This window comes from Artibeus jamaicensis, unplaced genomic scaffold (genome assembly GCF_021234435.1).
Source record: "Artibeus jamaicensis isolate MK-2021 breed Jamaican fruit bat unplaced genomic scaffold, CSHL_Jam_final contig_3174, whole genome shotgun sequence".
NCBI lineage: Eukaryota > Metazoa > Chordata > Mammalia > Chiroptera > Phyllostomidae > Artibeus > Artibeus jamaicensis.
The window spans coordinates 40753-57576 of record NW_026521738.1 but is presented as its reverse complement, the minus strand read 5'-3'; the positions used below and the strand labels follow the sequence as shown (position 1 = coordinate 57576).

Below are 16824 nucleotides of genomic sequence, written 5' to 3'. Positions count from 1 at the left end.
CTGTAAACATTCTTGCAGGAGACTGTCCTCTTTGTGAACAACTTGGGTGAACAACTAGGAGTGGAATTGCTGGGTCATGGAGTTTGAGGTATATTTAATTTAGAATAAACTTCCAGATCTTTTCCCAAAGTGGCTGAACCATTTCACAATCCCAGCAATGATGTATGAGAGTTCCACTGGCCCCATATCACCAGTATTTGTTGTCTAACTGCCTCCCACCTCACCCCGCCGCCCTTTTGTTTTTGGCAGTGCAGGGTTGAGTCAGGTGTTCATTTGTATTTGCCAGGAATCCTACTGTGCTGACCTCTCCCTAAGCAGCCCTAACCTCAGCTACGGCTGTGCATAGGATTGTGAACCGCAGCCCTCGGTCCTCGGGGGTCCAACACACGTCTCAGGGATCTGCCCTTCAGAGGACAGTTTCATCTCAAGAGGAAATGCAGGCATAATTGACACCATTTAAGGAGCACCCATGATGTCTGTACCAGGCTATTTGCATAAATAATCTGTTTTGCCCTCTGTGCAAACTATGAGAGAGGCGTTTCCCAACAATGAGACAGCTGTTGAGGGTTGATGCCAAGGTCACGTGTGGCCAGTTAGTGGTAGAGTTGGGATTTAAGGTCACTGTGACTCCGTGGCCCTAAGAGTCGTAGTTCACATCGGCTCTTGTTGCTGAACTAGAGCAAATCAGATGATCTTTTTAAATAGGTCATAAGTATGAGTTGGCTTCATACCATTATAATAAGAAGCTCAAGTAATGAGAACCCAACCAAAAATCCTTGAAGAGTCTAACTTCATGTTCCAACTTAGAAATACATCCTTTTTGTAGTGTCTTTATCAGTCTCATCTCGACACTTAGGTACCACAATGTCTCATAGGCAGAGTGAGGTGAAGACTTTGCTGTATCAATCTCTTGGCACTTCCCTAGTCCCCTGAGTTGTGAATTGTTTTCACAGGTGAGTGTGTCTCCACCCTCTAGCCGCTTAGAGAGCAGGGAGGATGACGGTGATAGTGATGACGATGGGAAATTGTAGGCTTTTTAAATACCAGGTACTGTGGTAAGAAATACATTTGAGCTATTTTATTAATTCTCACAATGACCCAATACTAGGCAGTTTGAACCCCATTCTATAGAAAGACTAGAGTTAGATTAGGCAACTTGCCCAAAGTCCCAGAGTGAGCAAGCAGAAGTGTTGGGATTTGAACCAGCTAGCTGTGTGTCAACGCCCAGACCCGTGGGCCCACCACTACTGGTGTATTTTAAGCTTATCTACCCCTTCCCCCCACTGCTAACACAGGGCATTCATTTTTCTCTCAGTGACGCAGACCTAGCTGTGCAGCCCGCTCACTGAAGACCCCCGAGGCTGGGCCTCTGTGTGGCAGCAGTGTGCCGAGCTGTCTTGTGCCTGCCTTTGAAAAGTGAAAATTATGCCGGAACGATAAGGCCTACGCAGACGAAATGATTACAGAACGACGAGTCCTATAACGCAAGCACGTGATGTGGTATAGAGTGATTAGCCTGGTGACGGATGCTGTGGAGGCTGGTAAAACCCTGAAAGGAGCCCATTGCGCAGTCGCTCAGCATCGTATCAACAGTCAGACAGTGGAGATAGGTCAGTGTCATGCACATGAATTAATACGTGGGTTTATAAGGTGTCTACAATATAAACTGAAGATCGTATTGATAAATGGCCTCCATATATTAGTAGCTAGAGTTTATGAAACGTTTACATGCACTAGGCATTGTGCCAAACACCTTATGCTGTCTTCTCATTGAATCTTAATCAAAAACTTCGTGTGTGTGTGTGTGTGTGTGTGTGTGTGTGTCCCTGTGTCCTGGGCAGTGGTGGAGGAGGTGCTGGCTGGACTAGCTTATTACTATCCCCTTTCAGCAGATGATGAAATCGGTGTATTAGATTTATAATACTTTACCCCAAGCATATGGTTAAAACAGGATTTGAACCCAGTTCTGCCTGGCTGAAAATTTTAATGCACTCAGCACCTACACCCTATGGAAACATAATCATGTTTTAATCCTTTGAAGAGTGGTTTCGCAACTGTGGAGCTAATGGAAGAACTACCTCTCTGCGACTGGCACATATTTTAAGCTTAAGAAACATTTCCCGATATAGAAGTCCGAGGAAGGTGCATTCCGATGGTGCCGTGGATGCTCGTGGCGGGGGGCGGGGAGCATTCGCAGTGTGTTTACGCCCTGCGGGCCCTTTCCTTCCGCCAGGGCAGCTCTATCTGTCTCTTTCTCTCCATTTCGGCATTTGGCATCCTGTTGCTCAAAATAGTTTGAAAACCAGTGATGTGGAAGATCAGATTTCCCTACTCCTTGACTGTGGCAGACACCGGCATTAATTGACTGTGTGATTTGATACCTTTAATAACATGGAGTTACTGTATTTCTGAACAAGGGAGTGGAGACTGGCATTGTATTATAATGAGTAGCCAGGACCTTGGAGCTTAAGAAGAGGCTGCCGGATGTGGTAGTGACCGTGGTGGGTCCGGGCACATGGGAAACATGTGCCTTGGAACCCGTGTCTGGAAAAGTTAGTTTTGCTGGATTGCCTACCCAGGACCGGGAGATTTATCTTTTCAGTTCTCTTAATCCGAGTCCATCCTGTGCACTCAGAGCAATCCATGGAGGTGCCCTAGCAGGCACTGGAAATCTGAAGGATAAACAAGGTCTCTCAACCCAGAGCCACCCAGTGGAGGAAAAACAGAACATTCAGTGTAGCCGCCAGGCACCCCCCAAAACATTCCTATTTTACAGGGTCCCTTTGGGGACATCGAGTTATTATAAAGTCACTTCAGGAACTCAGTGTGAATGGATGGCCGTGTGTCTCTGACCTACATCGAAGTTCAAGGCTGCATGCCTGGGTCAGTGGGTGACAAGGAAGGGCTGATGCCCCAGTGGTTGGATCTAACAAGGCTCTCAGGTGACCAGCCATATGATTTGCCCAGGACTCTCCTAGTTTCAGCACTGAAAGCCCCCTGTGGATCCTGGGCCACCAGAGTGGTTGGCTGCCCTCCATGGCCCTGGGTCCCTGGCCTTCATCACCACCTGACTCGAGTCACCGCAGTGCTGCTGGAGGCTCCTTGGAAACGCAAACCTGACCTGCTCAGAACTGAAGTCCTCGGCATTGGCATTTACTGCGTCCTTGTAGCCATGTCGTAGGAGCTCTGAGTTGTGGCCAACTAGATATGCCATTCCTGGAGCAAGACGTGAACTCCTGTGTGTGTTTCCTTTTCTCTCTCTGGCAACTTCGTGTCCACCCACTACGGCCTGTTGGTCTCTGTTGGTCTCTGTTGGTCTCTGTTGGTCTCTGTTGCTCTCGGAGCAGCCTTCCTCATCTGAGCAGGAATAATCATTTCTTTTATGAGGGGAACCCCCCAAGTGCCTGGAATTTATTTATTAAAAAACGTGTATTTATTCTTACACGTTTAAACTTCAGTCGCCTTCAAAGTCCTCTCCATTTGATGCAACACACCTGTTGAGACTTCTTTCCACTGCTCGAAACAGTGTTTGAACTCATCAGTTCTGATGCCTTTTAGTGCTTCTGCTATTTTTTGTTTCACCTCTTCCACATGAGCAAAACATTTCCCTTTGAGAACCAGGAAACAAAAAAAGGTTGCTGGGATGAGATCAGGTGAATAGGGAGGGTGGAGCACGGGGGTCATGCTGTTTTTGGTCAAAAACTGCTGAACACTCAGCACGGTGTGGGCAGGTGTGCTGGTAAATCACCCATCATAAAATGGGCACACACATCGAAAGTCTTCAAAAAAGTTTCACTGAAGCCGAACACAACCTCTCACAATAACACCAGGTGGCACACTGATACAGATGGGTTCCTAGAACACTCACCTAGAGGGGTTAACCTGTACTACAAGGGGTCTGCCCTCCAGAAGATAATTCTGGTTTTTTGAGAGGAGTGCCCTCTCTTATAACACTCCCATCCCTCTACTTGCCACGTGCGTCTAACTGCTCCCTTTTTCCCCGTCCACTCAGGGACAGGTAACTGTCTCCAATGCTCAGTGTCAAAATAACTCATCACAGAATGGAGGAAGTATTTGGCTGGTACATCATAGAACACATTTAGTGCTTGACTCTCAAAATAGCGATTATTAAAACCTTTTTTAAGTAGTGAACTCCACTCTCAACTTTAAACAGAATGAAATCTTTTGTGTTGAACATCATCTGTAAGACAGTTAAGAGCAGGAAAAAGAAATAAAATTGAAGTGAGGAGGTGAGAGGCGAGACTGTGCCGTAATTGGCCACTTGTGACCTTCGCCAAGGCAGACCTTACCGCCTTTAAGGATCTCCAGACTCTGGGAATGCTGCATAAAAGCCACTTGTTTAAAAGGAGCCTTCTGGAGCCTGTGGTTCTGGAGAAGTCACTTTAAGCCCTGGGGTGAGAGGCCGGGCTCTGGCCCCCACCTTAACCAGGCAGAGCACTGCCACTTCTGAGCACAGTTGCCTTCGCCGAAAGGGCCCTGCCGTTTACAAGTACAGAACCAAACGAAACCTGTTTGCACGTCACTCTTAAGAGTCGTGGCTGGCACACGCTCCAAGTGCCCAACGAGAGGGACAGGTGGAGATCTATTTTAATTAGTGGCAAGTACCTAATGATTGAAAATAGACCCTGTTAGAAAATTCAACTGGCCCTTGCCCCTCACCCTTCAAAAATTGCACATGGTCAGGTACCAGCCACCTGTTAGTGAGTGATATTGCCAATGCTGGAGTGCGGCCTGCTCAGATACAGGACGGATGTTGTATCAACTAAGATGACGGTGACTGTCGTGTTCAGGCAGTCAGTCAAATGCCACTTGAGTCCTCCTCAGAGACAGGGGAGCTCCCGGGAGCAATGGAAACCCCTTTATCTTGCTGACCTTATGGATTTGTTAAGAGCCTCACTGAAAGTGGGCAGGGTGGTGGTGGTTCAGGATGGGAAATGAGTCAGCAAAGCAACTAACAACCTGAATCTGAACTGCTGGGCGGCCTGAGGGTGGGCGGCAGGGCCTAGCAACGCGCCTGTTGCCAGTCCCTCCTCGCCGTGCGCCAGCATCACTTCGGTGAGTCCTGTTTCCTTGTAGTAGAGAGTTGGTACCTTTTTTCTTTTCTCTCTTTTTTTAATAGTTTATTTTTTATTGTATTTTTCCCTAAATTGCCATTTATCCTCCTTACACCCTCTCTTTTCTCTTCACTATTTTTGGAGGGGGATACTTTTCATTAGAAGGACCTTCAGCTGAGAGGGCTTGGAGAGTGTCCAGTAAGGCGGGGACAGAGGTTTGGCAAAATTGCACGAGTTGACACCTAATTGTGGCTATGGTCAAAGCTTGCATCAGTGAGCTTGAGTAGGTCCTGTCACTCGGGGAAGGGTGTGTCACCTCTTGCCAGAGGCTGTCTGTATGCCACCTCCCACTCAAGTCTGAGAGCATTTGGCCATTCAAATGGGCCATGGTTGCTGATAAAGATTAGGGCCTCATTGCTTTCATTTTTACCACTTTATGGCTTATTTGCTTCCGTCCTGGATTCAGCGATAGGCCACCCTTGGCTTCCAGGAACCACGGCCATAGAAGTGTGGGCGTGGTGCAGAGAGGCAGGCATGGGGTTCAGGATCAGCTTGTAGTTGTGACCCCTGAATGACCTTCACTGAGGGACTCAACCCGTGAACCACAGTGTGACTTCCTCTGACACCCGGGCCAGCCCGGAGACTGCTGGTAACCTCTGGGTTCTGTCCTCTTGGCCTTGTGAGCAAAGAGTCCCTTATTTAAGGGTTTACGACTTTCCCTCCTTGCTCACTGGGCCGCTGGAGACCCAGACCAGGATTTGAATACTGGTTTTCTTACCCATAAAACTGGGATTGTAATGCCCAACAGGGTTGTTGGAGATTAATGAGACGATGTTTATAAACAAAGTGGCAGTCACTTAACAAATGTTAATTTCTCGTCCATTAAAATCTTCTGCATGTTGGACCCCAACTAAACCTCTCTCACACCTGCCCGTCTTCTGTGGTTTAATCATTGCAAGAATCCAGATGCCGTTGAGAGAGTCTGACTCTGTCCTGGGACAAGGGAGAAAAAGACAGGATTCCGAGCTTCAGTTTTTGAAAATAGTCACGTGAAGTAGAAGATGAATTTGATCTTTTAAATAAGCCTATGGTGAAACTTGCATCCTTTATTTTAGCAGTGGTGGCGACCACGTCTAAATCAGAGGAATCAGAGAGATTTAGAAAGAGTGGTGAATGAATGTAATTTTTCAAAATTTCTTGAGAGACAACATAAAACCCAGAAATCACAAATATTTTGACAACATAAAAGTTAAACATTTCTACATGGCAGAAATACTACAAACAAGATGAAAAGACACATATCACTGGAAAAAATAATTGCAAACATATAACCAACAAAACTATTTTCCTTAATATACAAAGAGCTCTTTTAGGTTATTAAGAAAATAATGATTTTTTAAAGGCAAAAGATGTAACTAGAAAATGCACAGAAAGAAGAATTTAAAAGATTAGTCAATAGTTCAAAATGTCTAATCATATACAAAAGAAAGTAACCAGCCCTGGCTGGTGTGGCTCAGTGGAATGAGCACCTACCTGTGAACTGAAAGGCTGCCAGTTCGATTCCCAGTCAGGGCACATGCCTGGGTTGCCAGCCAGGGGCATGTGAGAAGCAACCAATCTATGTGTCTCTTACAGGTTGACGTTTCTCTCTCCCATTTTCTCCCTCCCTTTACCTCTCTCTCTAAACTTTTTAAAAGAAGAGTAAATAAATAAAATCTAAAAAGAGAAAAGAAAATAAGAAAGTAACCAAGTTTAAAAACGGAGACGCCACTTCAACCTAGGAGGTCGCAGAGGCAAAACGCTGTGTGACATTGGACAGTGGTGAGCGTGAGTCCCACCTGCCGGTTTGTGTGGACGTCGATGAGAACGTTTTGGAAGAGAATATCTTCCAAATTAAAAACACGCTCTTAGAACCAAAGCTTCAGACTCTTTTCTTGGAATGTGTCAGCTAACAGCCTTCCTGTCCTGATAAATAACTACACCTAGGACATCCAATAAACATTAGTAGTGGTCACTTTCTGGGTGTTTGCTTCTCATGTTTTCCAGTTTTGTACCATTTGAATTTTTTCTTATCAGATGTTTTTATTTGGTTATTTTTTAAAAGTAAAATTGTTTCCCAAACACACTAGCATGCTAACGATAAAAGAAGCCTTACCTCTGACTAGGTAAGGGTCTCATATAAACCCCACGATCGGCATTACATTTTGTTTGCCAACGAGCAACAGAGTGAGACGTTTTCCTAGTCCGTGGCCTCCAGCACTAATCGCAATCACTCAGCAGAATGATCTCTCTGGACCTCCTTCCGTTTTCTGCCACGGGCCTGGGTACTTTCCTGGGAAACCTGCTACGGGCATGTTCCCTGCCCCAGAGCCTTGCTCTTTTCCCCGTCCGGGTGGACTGCCCCGGGCCTGTAGACGCGATCCTCCTTCATGCCCCCATCACACTCTCGCTGTCTGCTTTGGGCTCCTGGAATGTCCAGGAAGGGTCGGGGACAGGACTGGAGCCAGGAGTAGGGGGTAGGGATTGGAGGGTTTGAGAAGAACTAGGAAGGGAGCTATGTAGTCCCGAGAAGGAACAGTAATGTTGACAATTATCGACGACTTATGAGGTACTCATATATTCACATGTGACGTGTTCTGTATTTCATGGATGCTCCATGAGCCCCAGGAGAGGTCCGCGTTGTAAGCCTCGCCCTCCAGGTGCAGTGACCGCGCTCAGAGAGCGCACGGGGTGAAGCGGCTGAGCGCGCATTGGAACAGAAGTCTGCCCCCCAGTCTCTAAGGTGCAGCTTGTAGCTGCCGTTCCACGTGCGGCGTGGAGGTAAACACGAGGGCAGGGATCTGTTTACCACACCGAGGAGTCACCTTGACATTTAATTCCAGGAATCATGGTGCCCAGTCTGCCTCAAAGATAATGGACTTTGGAAGGAGGACAGTTCTTGTCTGCGGTAGTCGTGCTGGTGTGTACCAGTGGGGACCTCAAAACCCAGGATTTATTTATAAAAAACTGTACTTATTCTTTACATGTTTAAACTTTAGTTACCTTCAAAGTACTTTCCATTTGAAGCACATGCCTCTCGAGACATTTTTTGCTCTGCTCAAAACAGTTTTTGAGCTCTTTGATTTTCATGCCTCTTGGTGCTCCTGCTGTTTTTCATTTCACCTCTTCCACATCGGCAAAACGTTTCCCTTTGGGGACTTTTTTCATCTGAGAAAACCAACCAAAAAAGTTGCTGGTGTGAGATCCCGTGAATGGGGGGGGGGGCGTGAGGGTCATGCCATATTTGGTCAAAAACTGAACGTTCAGCGCAGTGTGGACAGGTGCGCTCGCGAATCACCCTTCATGAAACAGGCAAGTGCGTTGAAAGAGTCCTCCAAAAAAATTCATGACACCAGGTGGTGTTGTGATGCAGAGGAGTTCCTAGAACACTCACCTAGTGGGGGGAGCCCGTACTACCAGGGGCCCACCCCCCAGAAGAAAATTAGGTTTGGGGCACTTCCCCATGTATTTGTGCAGACGGTGCTGGGGAGGAGGGGGCAGAGGATTGTCTGTTTTGGCGGAGTCTGGAAAAAAAGCAAAGATGACATTCCGTACTGGGAGCGGAATTATAAGCAGAAGTTTATCATTTGCGGTTTCCCTTCAGACTGTTAGGAAATACTGCTGCAAAACCTCCGCTCTCCATGGAGCTGAGCCTCTCCAGTGAACTGAGCAGGGCTGGCCTGCAATCACGATCAGCCGTCTCAGTCCCTGGTGGCTGCCGATTCAGCGGATTGCATGTGTCCTGGCTGCAGAGTGCTGATGCGGGCAGTTCGTCTTTGATTTTCCTTTTAATCCCTTACGACAACCACCACATAGCTTTTCCTACAATCTGGCTGAGGTTCCAGTACCCGGGGAGCCTCAGAGCTGGAGTGCCTGGAAAAGTTGCCCAAGGCCATGAGGGGAGCAGAGTCACCCCCGGTGGGGTGGAAGTTGTCCCAGCTCTCTAACAACTGTAGCTAGTAAAGCTGGCAGGGCGGGTGGAGCGGGGAGTGTCTCCAGATGCCTGGGACGGAACAGAAAGTTTGTGTCCCTGTGCAGGACTCCTGCAGGCACTGGAGTAGATTCCAGTGGCTTTTCTTGGATGGGTCTCTTCAGTCCCGCCCCCCCCCCCCGGCAATGTTGATTTTTTTTCTTAAAGGTTTTGTTTATTTTCAGAGAGAGGAGAAAGGAAGGAGAAAGAGAGGGAGAGAAACACTGACTGGTTGCCTCTTGCACGCCCCCAGATAGGGACCTGGCCTGTAACCCAGGCATGTGCCCTCTCTGGGAATCGGAGCAGCGACCTTTCGGTTTGCAAGCCAGCACTCAATCCACGAGCCACACCAGCCAGGGCTCGATGTTGGTTTTGCTTTTCAGTCTGAGAGGCAGCCCTGACACAAGGCCTGGGAGGCTCAACTGTGGGTGTCGTGCAGTGTTTGTCGAAAGCCTGGGTGGAAAGTTTCTTTTACTTATTGAGTGTGTCCCAAGTTCTGGGCACTGAGAACTCAAGTACCTGGCTGGGTGCCCGAGGCACGTTTTCTAGTTTTTCCCTCACAACAACCACACAATGTATGGCATTCCCATTTTAGACATGAGGCAGCTGAGGCTCAGGCTCAGGAAGTTGCCGTGGCCAGAGTTCTGACATAGGTCAAGTGGGCTCCAGTTCTGACATTCTCTGTGTATCAGGCCACCAGGCCACAGCTGTGTGGAGGCAAGTTCCCACAGACTCTTGGGTGGGTGGTGCTCGCCCCAAGTTGCCCCTCTGGACTGTAGGGAATGTGGGTAGTGCCCTTGGGGCGCCGGGCGGACATGGCTTTTCTCGGGGCCTGAGCAGGAGCCGCTGAGGGGACCTGGGCTCAGAATGATCCCTGGACGCCGTTCACCTAGAGCATGTCTCTGACCCTCTGACCCATTCCACCTTGCTTCTGTGACAGTTTCCCGCTGGGAAAAGGGCTGTGTGGACAAACATGCCAATCAGTGAATCCCCAGGGAAACAATCCTGTATCCCTCTGCAAGATGTGTGGCAGGGCAGTGAAGACTGGCGGAGCCATGGCCGGTGGAGGAGGCTGCTGAGGGGACGCGCCCACCTCCTTCCCCCAGCCCTGGCTCTGGCCTCTGCGTCTCTTCAGTGCGTTCATGCTGTGCCATGCACGGAGCTGTCCCTGCAGCCGGCTGTATTACCACTGACATTCTACATGTTTTCTGTCTGCACTGCTTGTTTCCCTGGGGGGAAAGGACTTCACCTTCCTCATGGCACCTGAAGATCTCGATCCACTTGTGTCTCTGGAGATTCCCCCTCTCGCTCTGCCTGAGCTCTGGGCTCGTTTGAGTGGGAGGGAGAGACCGGCCTGACTCTTACATACTCTCGGGTCAGCATTCTTCCACATTTGAATTAGCCTAGAAGTTTTTTTGAGGAGCACCTGCTTAGTGTATTTCCTAGGCCCCTTAATTTGTAGCCATTTGGACCCTAGTCCACTCCATCAGTGCTATCGCTGTGTGCAAACATTAAAAGTGAATTTGACACAGGGATCACAATGTGGCCACAGGCCTGTGGCAGCGTGCTGGGTGTCCTGGGGGCACGGAGGACAAAACTGAGGCGTGGACTCCTGGCGGGGAGCTGGACAGGCCCCCTGAGCTCGATGGGGACTTGGCTGGGAGCCCCTGGGAAACAGCTCTATGGGGGGGGTGCCCCATCATTGGGTGTGAAACTGTCTGATTGTTTATGTGAATTGTAAAAGTAATATAAAAGTGCTTAGCATTAAGAAAACGAATCAGACAACACAAATGTGTATAGAAAAAACTAAGGCCCACTGGACTCCCATTACCAGAGACGACCAGTGCTTTTTGTCTTGTGGGTTTTAAGGACTCAGTGGGTATCAAGGACTCCTTTTATGGCAGGACTCGTGGCTTTTCAGTCTTGGTCTCTGTGAAGCACTTTGATCTCATCTTTTCTGCACTAATAGTGGCCTTCCTGTCCACAGAACATGGGGAGTTCCTGGCTCTGGACCTCGGAGGGACCAACTTTCGTGTGCTCTGGGTGAGAGTAACCGACAACGGGCTCCAGAAGGTCGAGATGGAGAACCAGATCTACGCCATCCCCGAGGACATCATGCGAGGCACCGGCACTCAGGTCCGAACCTTCCCCCAGAGTGGCCGCGGGGGCTCCGGGCCCCACAGTCGCAGGCACGGCTCCTCCTCTGTGGTCTGGCGGGAGGGGACCGTGGCAGAGGCTGGGATTTTCTGACCTCTCTCTGCACGGTGAAACCCCTCCGTGCCTGGGGGCCGAGGTGGGGCCTCCATCAGGAGAGATGCGCAAGGGCCAGAGAGCAGGGAGCGTGTGCTTGAGGCGCTGGGGTCTGGGCGTGTAGCAGCAGGAGTTTTGATTTCCTTCTCTTTTGAGGTCTGCTTGCACATGCTGATTATTGAGGAAAGCCCGCTGTCAGGGGTCTGGGCCCCGGTTCCTGGACACCTGGTTGTTAGTGGTGCTACTGAATGGCCAGTCGGTAGAATCCCTGATTGTGGTTTGACACCGCCACTGGCCACTCTGCAGCCCCTTGGGCTCACGGTTGTTACCACAGCATTGTGTGAAAAGGAGACCCGGCCTCACTGCCTTTGTGGTTATTTGCACTCTGTCTTCTTGACTGTCTACAACAGAAGGGGTTTTGCACACAGGGGTGGGAGCCTGTTGAGAAAACATCAAAATCCAGCTCTGGGGAGTCCGTCCCACCTGGCATCACAGTGGGCACCATGGGCTTCCACACTGGCCCCAAATCATGCTCAGTCATCCTCACATCTTGGTGGCTTCTATGGCCATGTTTTGTACTTGGAATCTACACAATAAAATACGTGGATGGAAGGGTTGCTGGTTCGATTCCCAGTCAGGGCACATGCCTGGGTTGCGGGCCGGGTCCCCAGTAGGGAGTGCACAAGAGGCAACCACACATTGATATTTCTCTCCCTCTCTTCCCCTCTCTCTAAAAATAAATGAAATCTTTTAGAAAAATAAAATAAGTGGTTGAAGAAGAGATGTGAAGTTCAAATAATAACCTTCTCAGTAATAGAAAAAAATGAGCAAGGATGGGATTGTCTTCAAGGTGGTCTCCAAACATGTACTGAGCACCTACTGTGCACTGGGTACTGATCCTTGTTGGGAATTGAAGTCCTGCTTCTTTCACTCCAGGACTTAAGGCCTGGTTGGACCAGGGGAGCATCCGCCGTCCCCCCTAGAAAGCAGAAGTAATGTGTTGAAGGGGATGCGTAACGGTCAGGGGAGAAGCCGATGTGTGTGTCAGGCTATGAAAAGCACTCTTGTGGATCTTCTCATTGTGTCCTCCGACGAGCCCTAGGAGGCCGGGTGCTCCTGTCATCTCCACTTCATAGATGTGGGATTGGGCTTTGAAAGACTGAGTGACCTGGCGTTAGATCACAGAAGTGCGAGGGGCCAGAGGCAGGACATGAATCCAGAGCCACGTGACAAGAGACTGTGTCTGCACAACTCTGGGGGTGGGGATGGCGGGTGGCTCCATCTGCTCTGTAGGCTGCCTGACGCGGTCCACATGAGGGGGCGCTCCCTGGAACTAGGCCACACGGTGGTCCTGGGGCTTGGCTACCTGCTCCCGCTTCCAGAGTCGGAGGCCCTCCCTGAGGGGGCTGCTTCTCTTGCAGACATGAGATCCTGTGGGGCAGGCCCTTTGGGGGTTCTCCCTCTCGAGAATTCCCCCAGGAGAGCCCTCGTACAGAGGGGGCACTCGCCGCCGCCACACCAGAAGTACCTGTCTGGACGGTGGGTGACAGCCACAGGTCCCGCCATCATTCTCTGCACGTGAGTGTCGAGGGAAGCTGGTGTCTCTCCCTTTTATCTGCTGTACAAAAATCCTTCTTGGGATGTTCTCTCTGCTCCTTCTCGAGCTGCTCCCAGTCCATGTACACTGAAGACATTCCCACACATTGGCATTGCTGTAGGGATCACTCTCGGCCTGAGTGCTGGCTCTTCTTGCTGTATTTTGTGCCCATGTGTACTCAGTAAAATACTGAATGGAGGAGGTGAAGTCCAGGGCTCGGAAGAGGCCTTCTCACTGTGGTGCCCAGTTTTACCAGGCCCCCTCCGGGAAGGGAACTGTGGGCTGTAAGTAGAACATGTGGGGGAGATATTTTTAGACCCTTGCTATGTCCTTGGGGGCGACCCGAGGGTAAATCTGTTTTCCTTGTTATAAGGAGCAGGGGTCTGAGTCTCAGGGACAGTGAGCATTTTAGCTCTACTGAGGTTGTCACTAGGGTCAATATACACAGATAGGGGCAATGTTTTAGTCCAATTTAAAAAGAAAATCTATGAGACCCACCTGGAAAAAACTGTGAAACTATTATGAAATGAAAAACGTTTTGCATAAATGGAAAAATGCTACAAAAAATGAGACCTAAGGAAAATGAGAAAGCATAGGGGCTTATCTCACCCTAAGGAAGGGAAATAATAAGGATGTGGCTACACACAGCGGAGAGCAACGTGGTAGAAGGACCGGAATCGCTGGTGCCCTTTCCTCTTCACTGAAGGCATCGCTCTTTTAACTGGAGGAAAACAAGCGGATTTTAAAAATGAGATTTAGTCAAAATCAGGATGAAATCACCAACCCCAAAACTCGCAAAGGTGCCTGAAGATCTGTGAGCCTGGGCAGTGTGGGTCCCTGGACAAAACCTGTCTCCAGTGCATGAACTTCCACTTGAGAGCAGCGAGTCACCAATTGTAGCAGCAGCCACTTTAGTTTTTTCAAGCGTATCTCACGGGAAGGGAAGTGAGCAGATTCTGACACCAATAAGGATAAGGAAACATTTCATAACTGTAAAATGATGCCCTTTGAGCTTTTTATGGCAGGAAGGTGTTGGCTGTGTCTCCCAGGATCTTATTATCTTTAGTTCATCAGCTAACAGAACAGGAGATAGTCTTTTAATTAAGCAAGCAGATGGTCCCCTCTTCCACTTTTATTATTTTTTTTAAACTTTGTTTATTTTTAGAGTGAGGGGAAGGAAGGAAGAAAGAGAGGGAGAGAAACATCGACTGGATGCCTCTCGCACTCGCCCCAACCGGGGACCAGGCCCTCAACCCACTCATGTGCCCTCACCAGCATCAGCCTGGCGACCTTTTGTTTGCAGGACAGATGCCCAGCCAACTGAGCCACACCTGTTGGGCTTTCCCACTTCCAAAGTGGTGTAGGCAGGTTCTCGGAGCCCAGCACTGTCCAAGAGAACTTATCTCGGCAGTGGGACTGTTCTGCGTCGGCCTGTGCAATACGGTAGCATGAGCAACCTGGAACACTGAGCGCTTGAAATGTAGCTAGCGTGACCGAGGAAGGGAATTTTTAATTTTTGAAATTCTAAGAATCTAAATAGCCACAGATGGTCAGTGGCTCCTGTGTCAGGCAGGGCATTATTTGATGCCTTGTCACTGCCTCATTCCGTTCTGCTCCCCTCCTTGGCAGGGCAGTTGGAAAAGGGAGCAGCGATCAGGGCCGGGTGGGGGGAAGCTGTTTGGCTTTGACTTCTTCTAAAGCTCCCCTCCCCATCTCCAGTGTTGGCCTTACCTCTCTACTGGGCTTCTGTAACTTTTTTTTTTTTAATAAAGACCATTTGCATTAAAGATCCTTTTGATCAGAGTACCAGGAAGAAGGTGCTGGGATTTGCTTAACTATATCACAAATTTTGTCTGTGAGCCACTTTCCGGCAGAAGGACAGAACTTTCTAAATAGCTGTTGGAAGCCCTATTTATGTGTTAAAATACGTGACCTCTGCTCGAAGGAGTTCGCACTTGTGCACAGGTGAATCTTTTGGTGAAACAGCCCTGACTTTGCCCTCGAGATTGTTTTGGTTTAGAGATTGGAAGTTTCAGAATCAGCCCAAGTGCCTTTTGCTGGCGATCAGACGGAGGGGCAGGACTGATGCCGGAAGCTGGCCCCCTTCTAGGTGGGGGGGTGGCCTTGTCTTCCTGGATTCCTGCCACTGAGATACCCCAGACACCGGGGAGCCAGTGGGCCTCTCCACCTAGCCTGCCACTTCCCAACCTCTCAGTTCTTTTAGAAATGCAAATACTTTTTGTGGTTTAGTGCAGTGGTTTTCTAGCCACTGCTTCAGGATTGGCTGGAGGGCCCTGCCCCCACGGTTTCTGATTTGGCAGTTTTGGGTTTGGGCCTTAGAATTTGTATTGGTGGTGGTGACACTGCGAGTGCAGGACCACACTGTGGGGACCCCCTGGTTTGGTGGAATCTTCCTCACTTCTGTCTGGAGAGGAAAATGAATATGCTTCTGCTTCAGTTCCTTGGCTCTTCATTCTGACATTTATTTGGTCGACCTGGCCCTTGGAATCTGCTCAGTCTCTTTGGCCTCTGCTTACTTTTTGGACCAGAAAGCCCCAGCCTCAGCCCTTCGGCATTTGGAGAGGCCACCAACTTCTTTTTGAGAATGCTTTGAAGAGGGAAGCTGTGGAACCCTGGGTCTTGAGATGGATCGCAAGCCTGGGCGATTGCAAATACAGCTTTTTCTTGGGTTTAGGACTTCTCCTAAGGCCTGCGAGACCCGCTTGGCAAAGTCATGGTTGTGAGCCTGCCCATCCACAAAATCCTAATCATTTTCGGTGCTTTTCATGGACTCACCGGGTGTTCCATCTTGAATTTAGAAAGCAAAGATGATTTCTTTGATTTGCACCCCCCAACACGCATACACACAAGAAATTAGTTTTCTGGAATGGAGAAAATATATAGAAGTTACTTGTTTTTGTTAAGTCCCGTCACAGAATGCCAACCGAGAATGTCTCACCCACTCCCCTAGTCCTGGGAGACAGGGTTGTTACAGTGCTACTTGGCATGAGATGTGCTGCCCTTTAGCTGTGCATCAGTGTCGGGGGCGGGGGGGGTGTGCCAATAAGGCCACCAAAGGAGGTTCTGTTGCCAGGGTGTGCATTGACTTTCTGCTTAGCTCTGGCTCTGATTTCCCCCGCCTCGTGGGATTATTTTGATAGTGGTGTGGACACAGGGTTCAAGTGGAAGACAGTATGTAATGAGCACTAACTAGTGTTGAGCCCTTATATGTACTGACTTGTTTAATCCTTTGGTAACTCTGTGAGGTCAGATATGACTGTCGTCCCCCTGTTATAGACTGAGCCCATAAAGACTTCACTAGGGATACACACCTCGCATGCATTCAGCCAGTTCCTTTCGGAGCCCAAAGTCCATGCTCTTAACCGCTACCTTCTTCTGCCTCGCTGCTCATCTTCTTGCGTTGTGTGCCCTCAGCTGTTTGACCACATTGCTGAATGCCTGGCCAACTTCATGGATAAGCTACAAATCAAAGACAAGAAGCTCCCCTTGGGCTTTACGTTCTCGTTCCCCTGCATCCAAACGAAACTAGACGAGGTAAGATGAGTCCTTCAGACATGTTTGCTGCTTCATCGTTTGGGCTGGGAGGATGAGGAAGAACTCCGAGCCGCCTGATGCTGTGGGGTCGGAGGTGGCTCTGATGGTTGTGTGGACGAGGTTTGAGTGTTGAGAGTTCTGTGCTTTTGCAGGAGTGGGTGTGGGGGGTGGTGAGGAAATGTCGGAGAGGGGGGTCTTTCTCCCTCGCCCTTCAAAGGACAACGCACGATCCCACATGCTTGCACATTTTCCCTCTCAGGGAAGCAGGAGTGGGCAATCAGTCAGGAACTCCTTTGGTCTGGGGTTGTGACAAAGATCTTTGGAAGAAAGACACCCAA

The 16824-nt window shown here is 49.3% G+C and overlaps 1 protein-coding gene across 2 annotated transcripts in view; it reads left to right on the top strand.

Annotated features, from left to right (window-relative positions):
• HK2 (hexokinase 2) overlaps positions 1–16824 on the top strand; it is a 60628-nt gene that overhangs the window by 22732 nt on the left and 21072 nt on the right. The window contains exons 1-3 of one of the 2 annotated variants that reach the window (XM_037130871.2): positions 1344–1610; positions 11072–11220; positions 16367–16486. In XM_037130871.2, coding sequence (XP_036986766.2) covers positions 1496–1610; positions 11072–11220; positions 16367–16486 — 384 coding nt within the window. In that variant the 5' untranslated portion in view covers positions 1344–1495. Of the gene's footprint in view, positions 1–1343; positions 1611–11071; positions 11221–16366; positions 16487–16824 lie in introns of those variants that run through there. The other variant, XM_037130870.2, reaches the window with a different exon arrangement.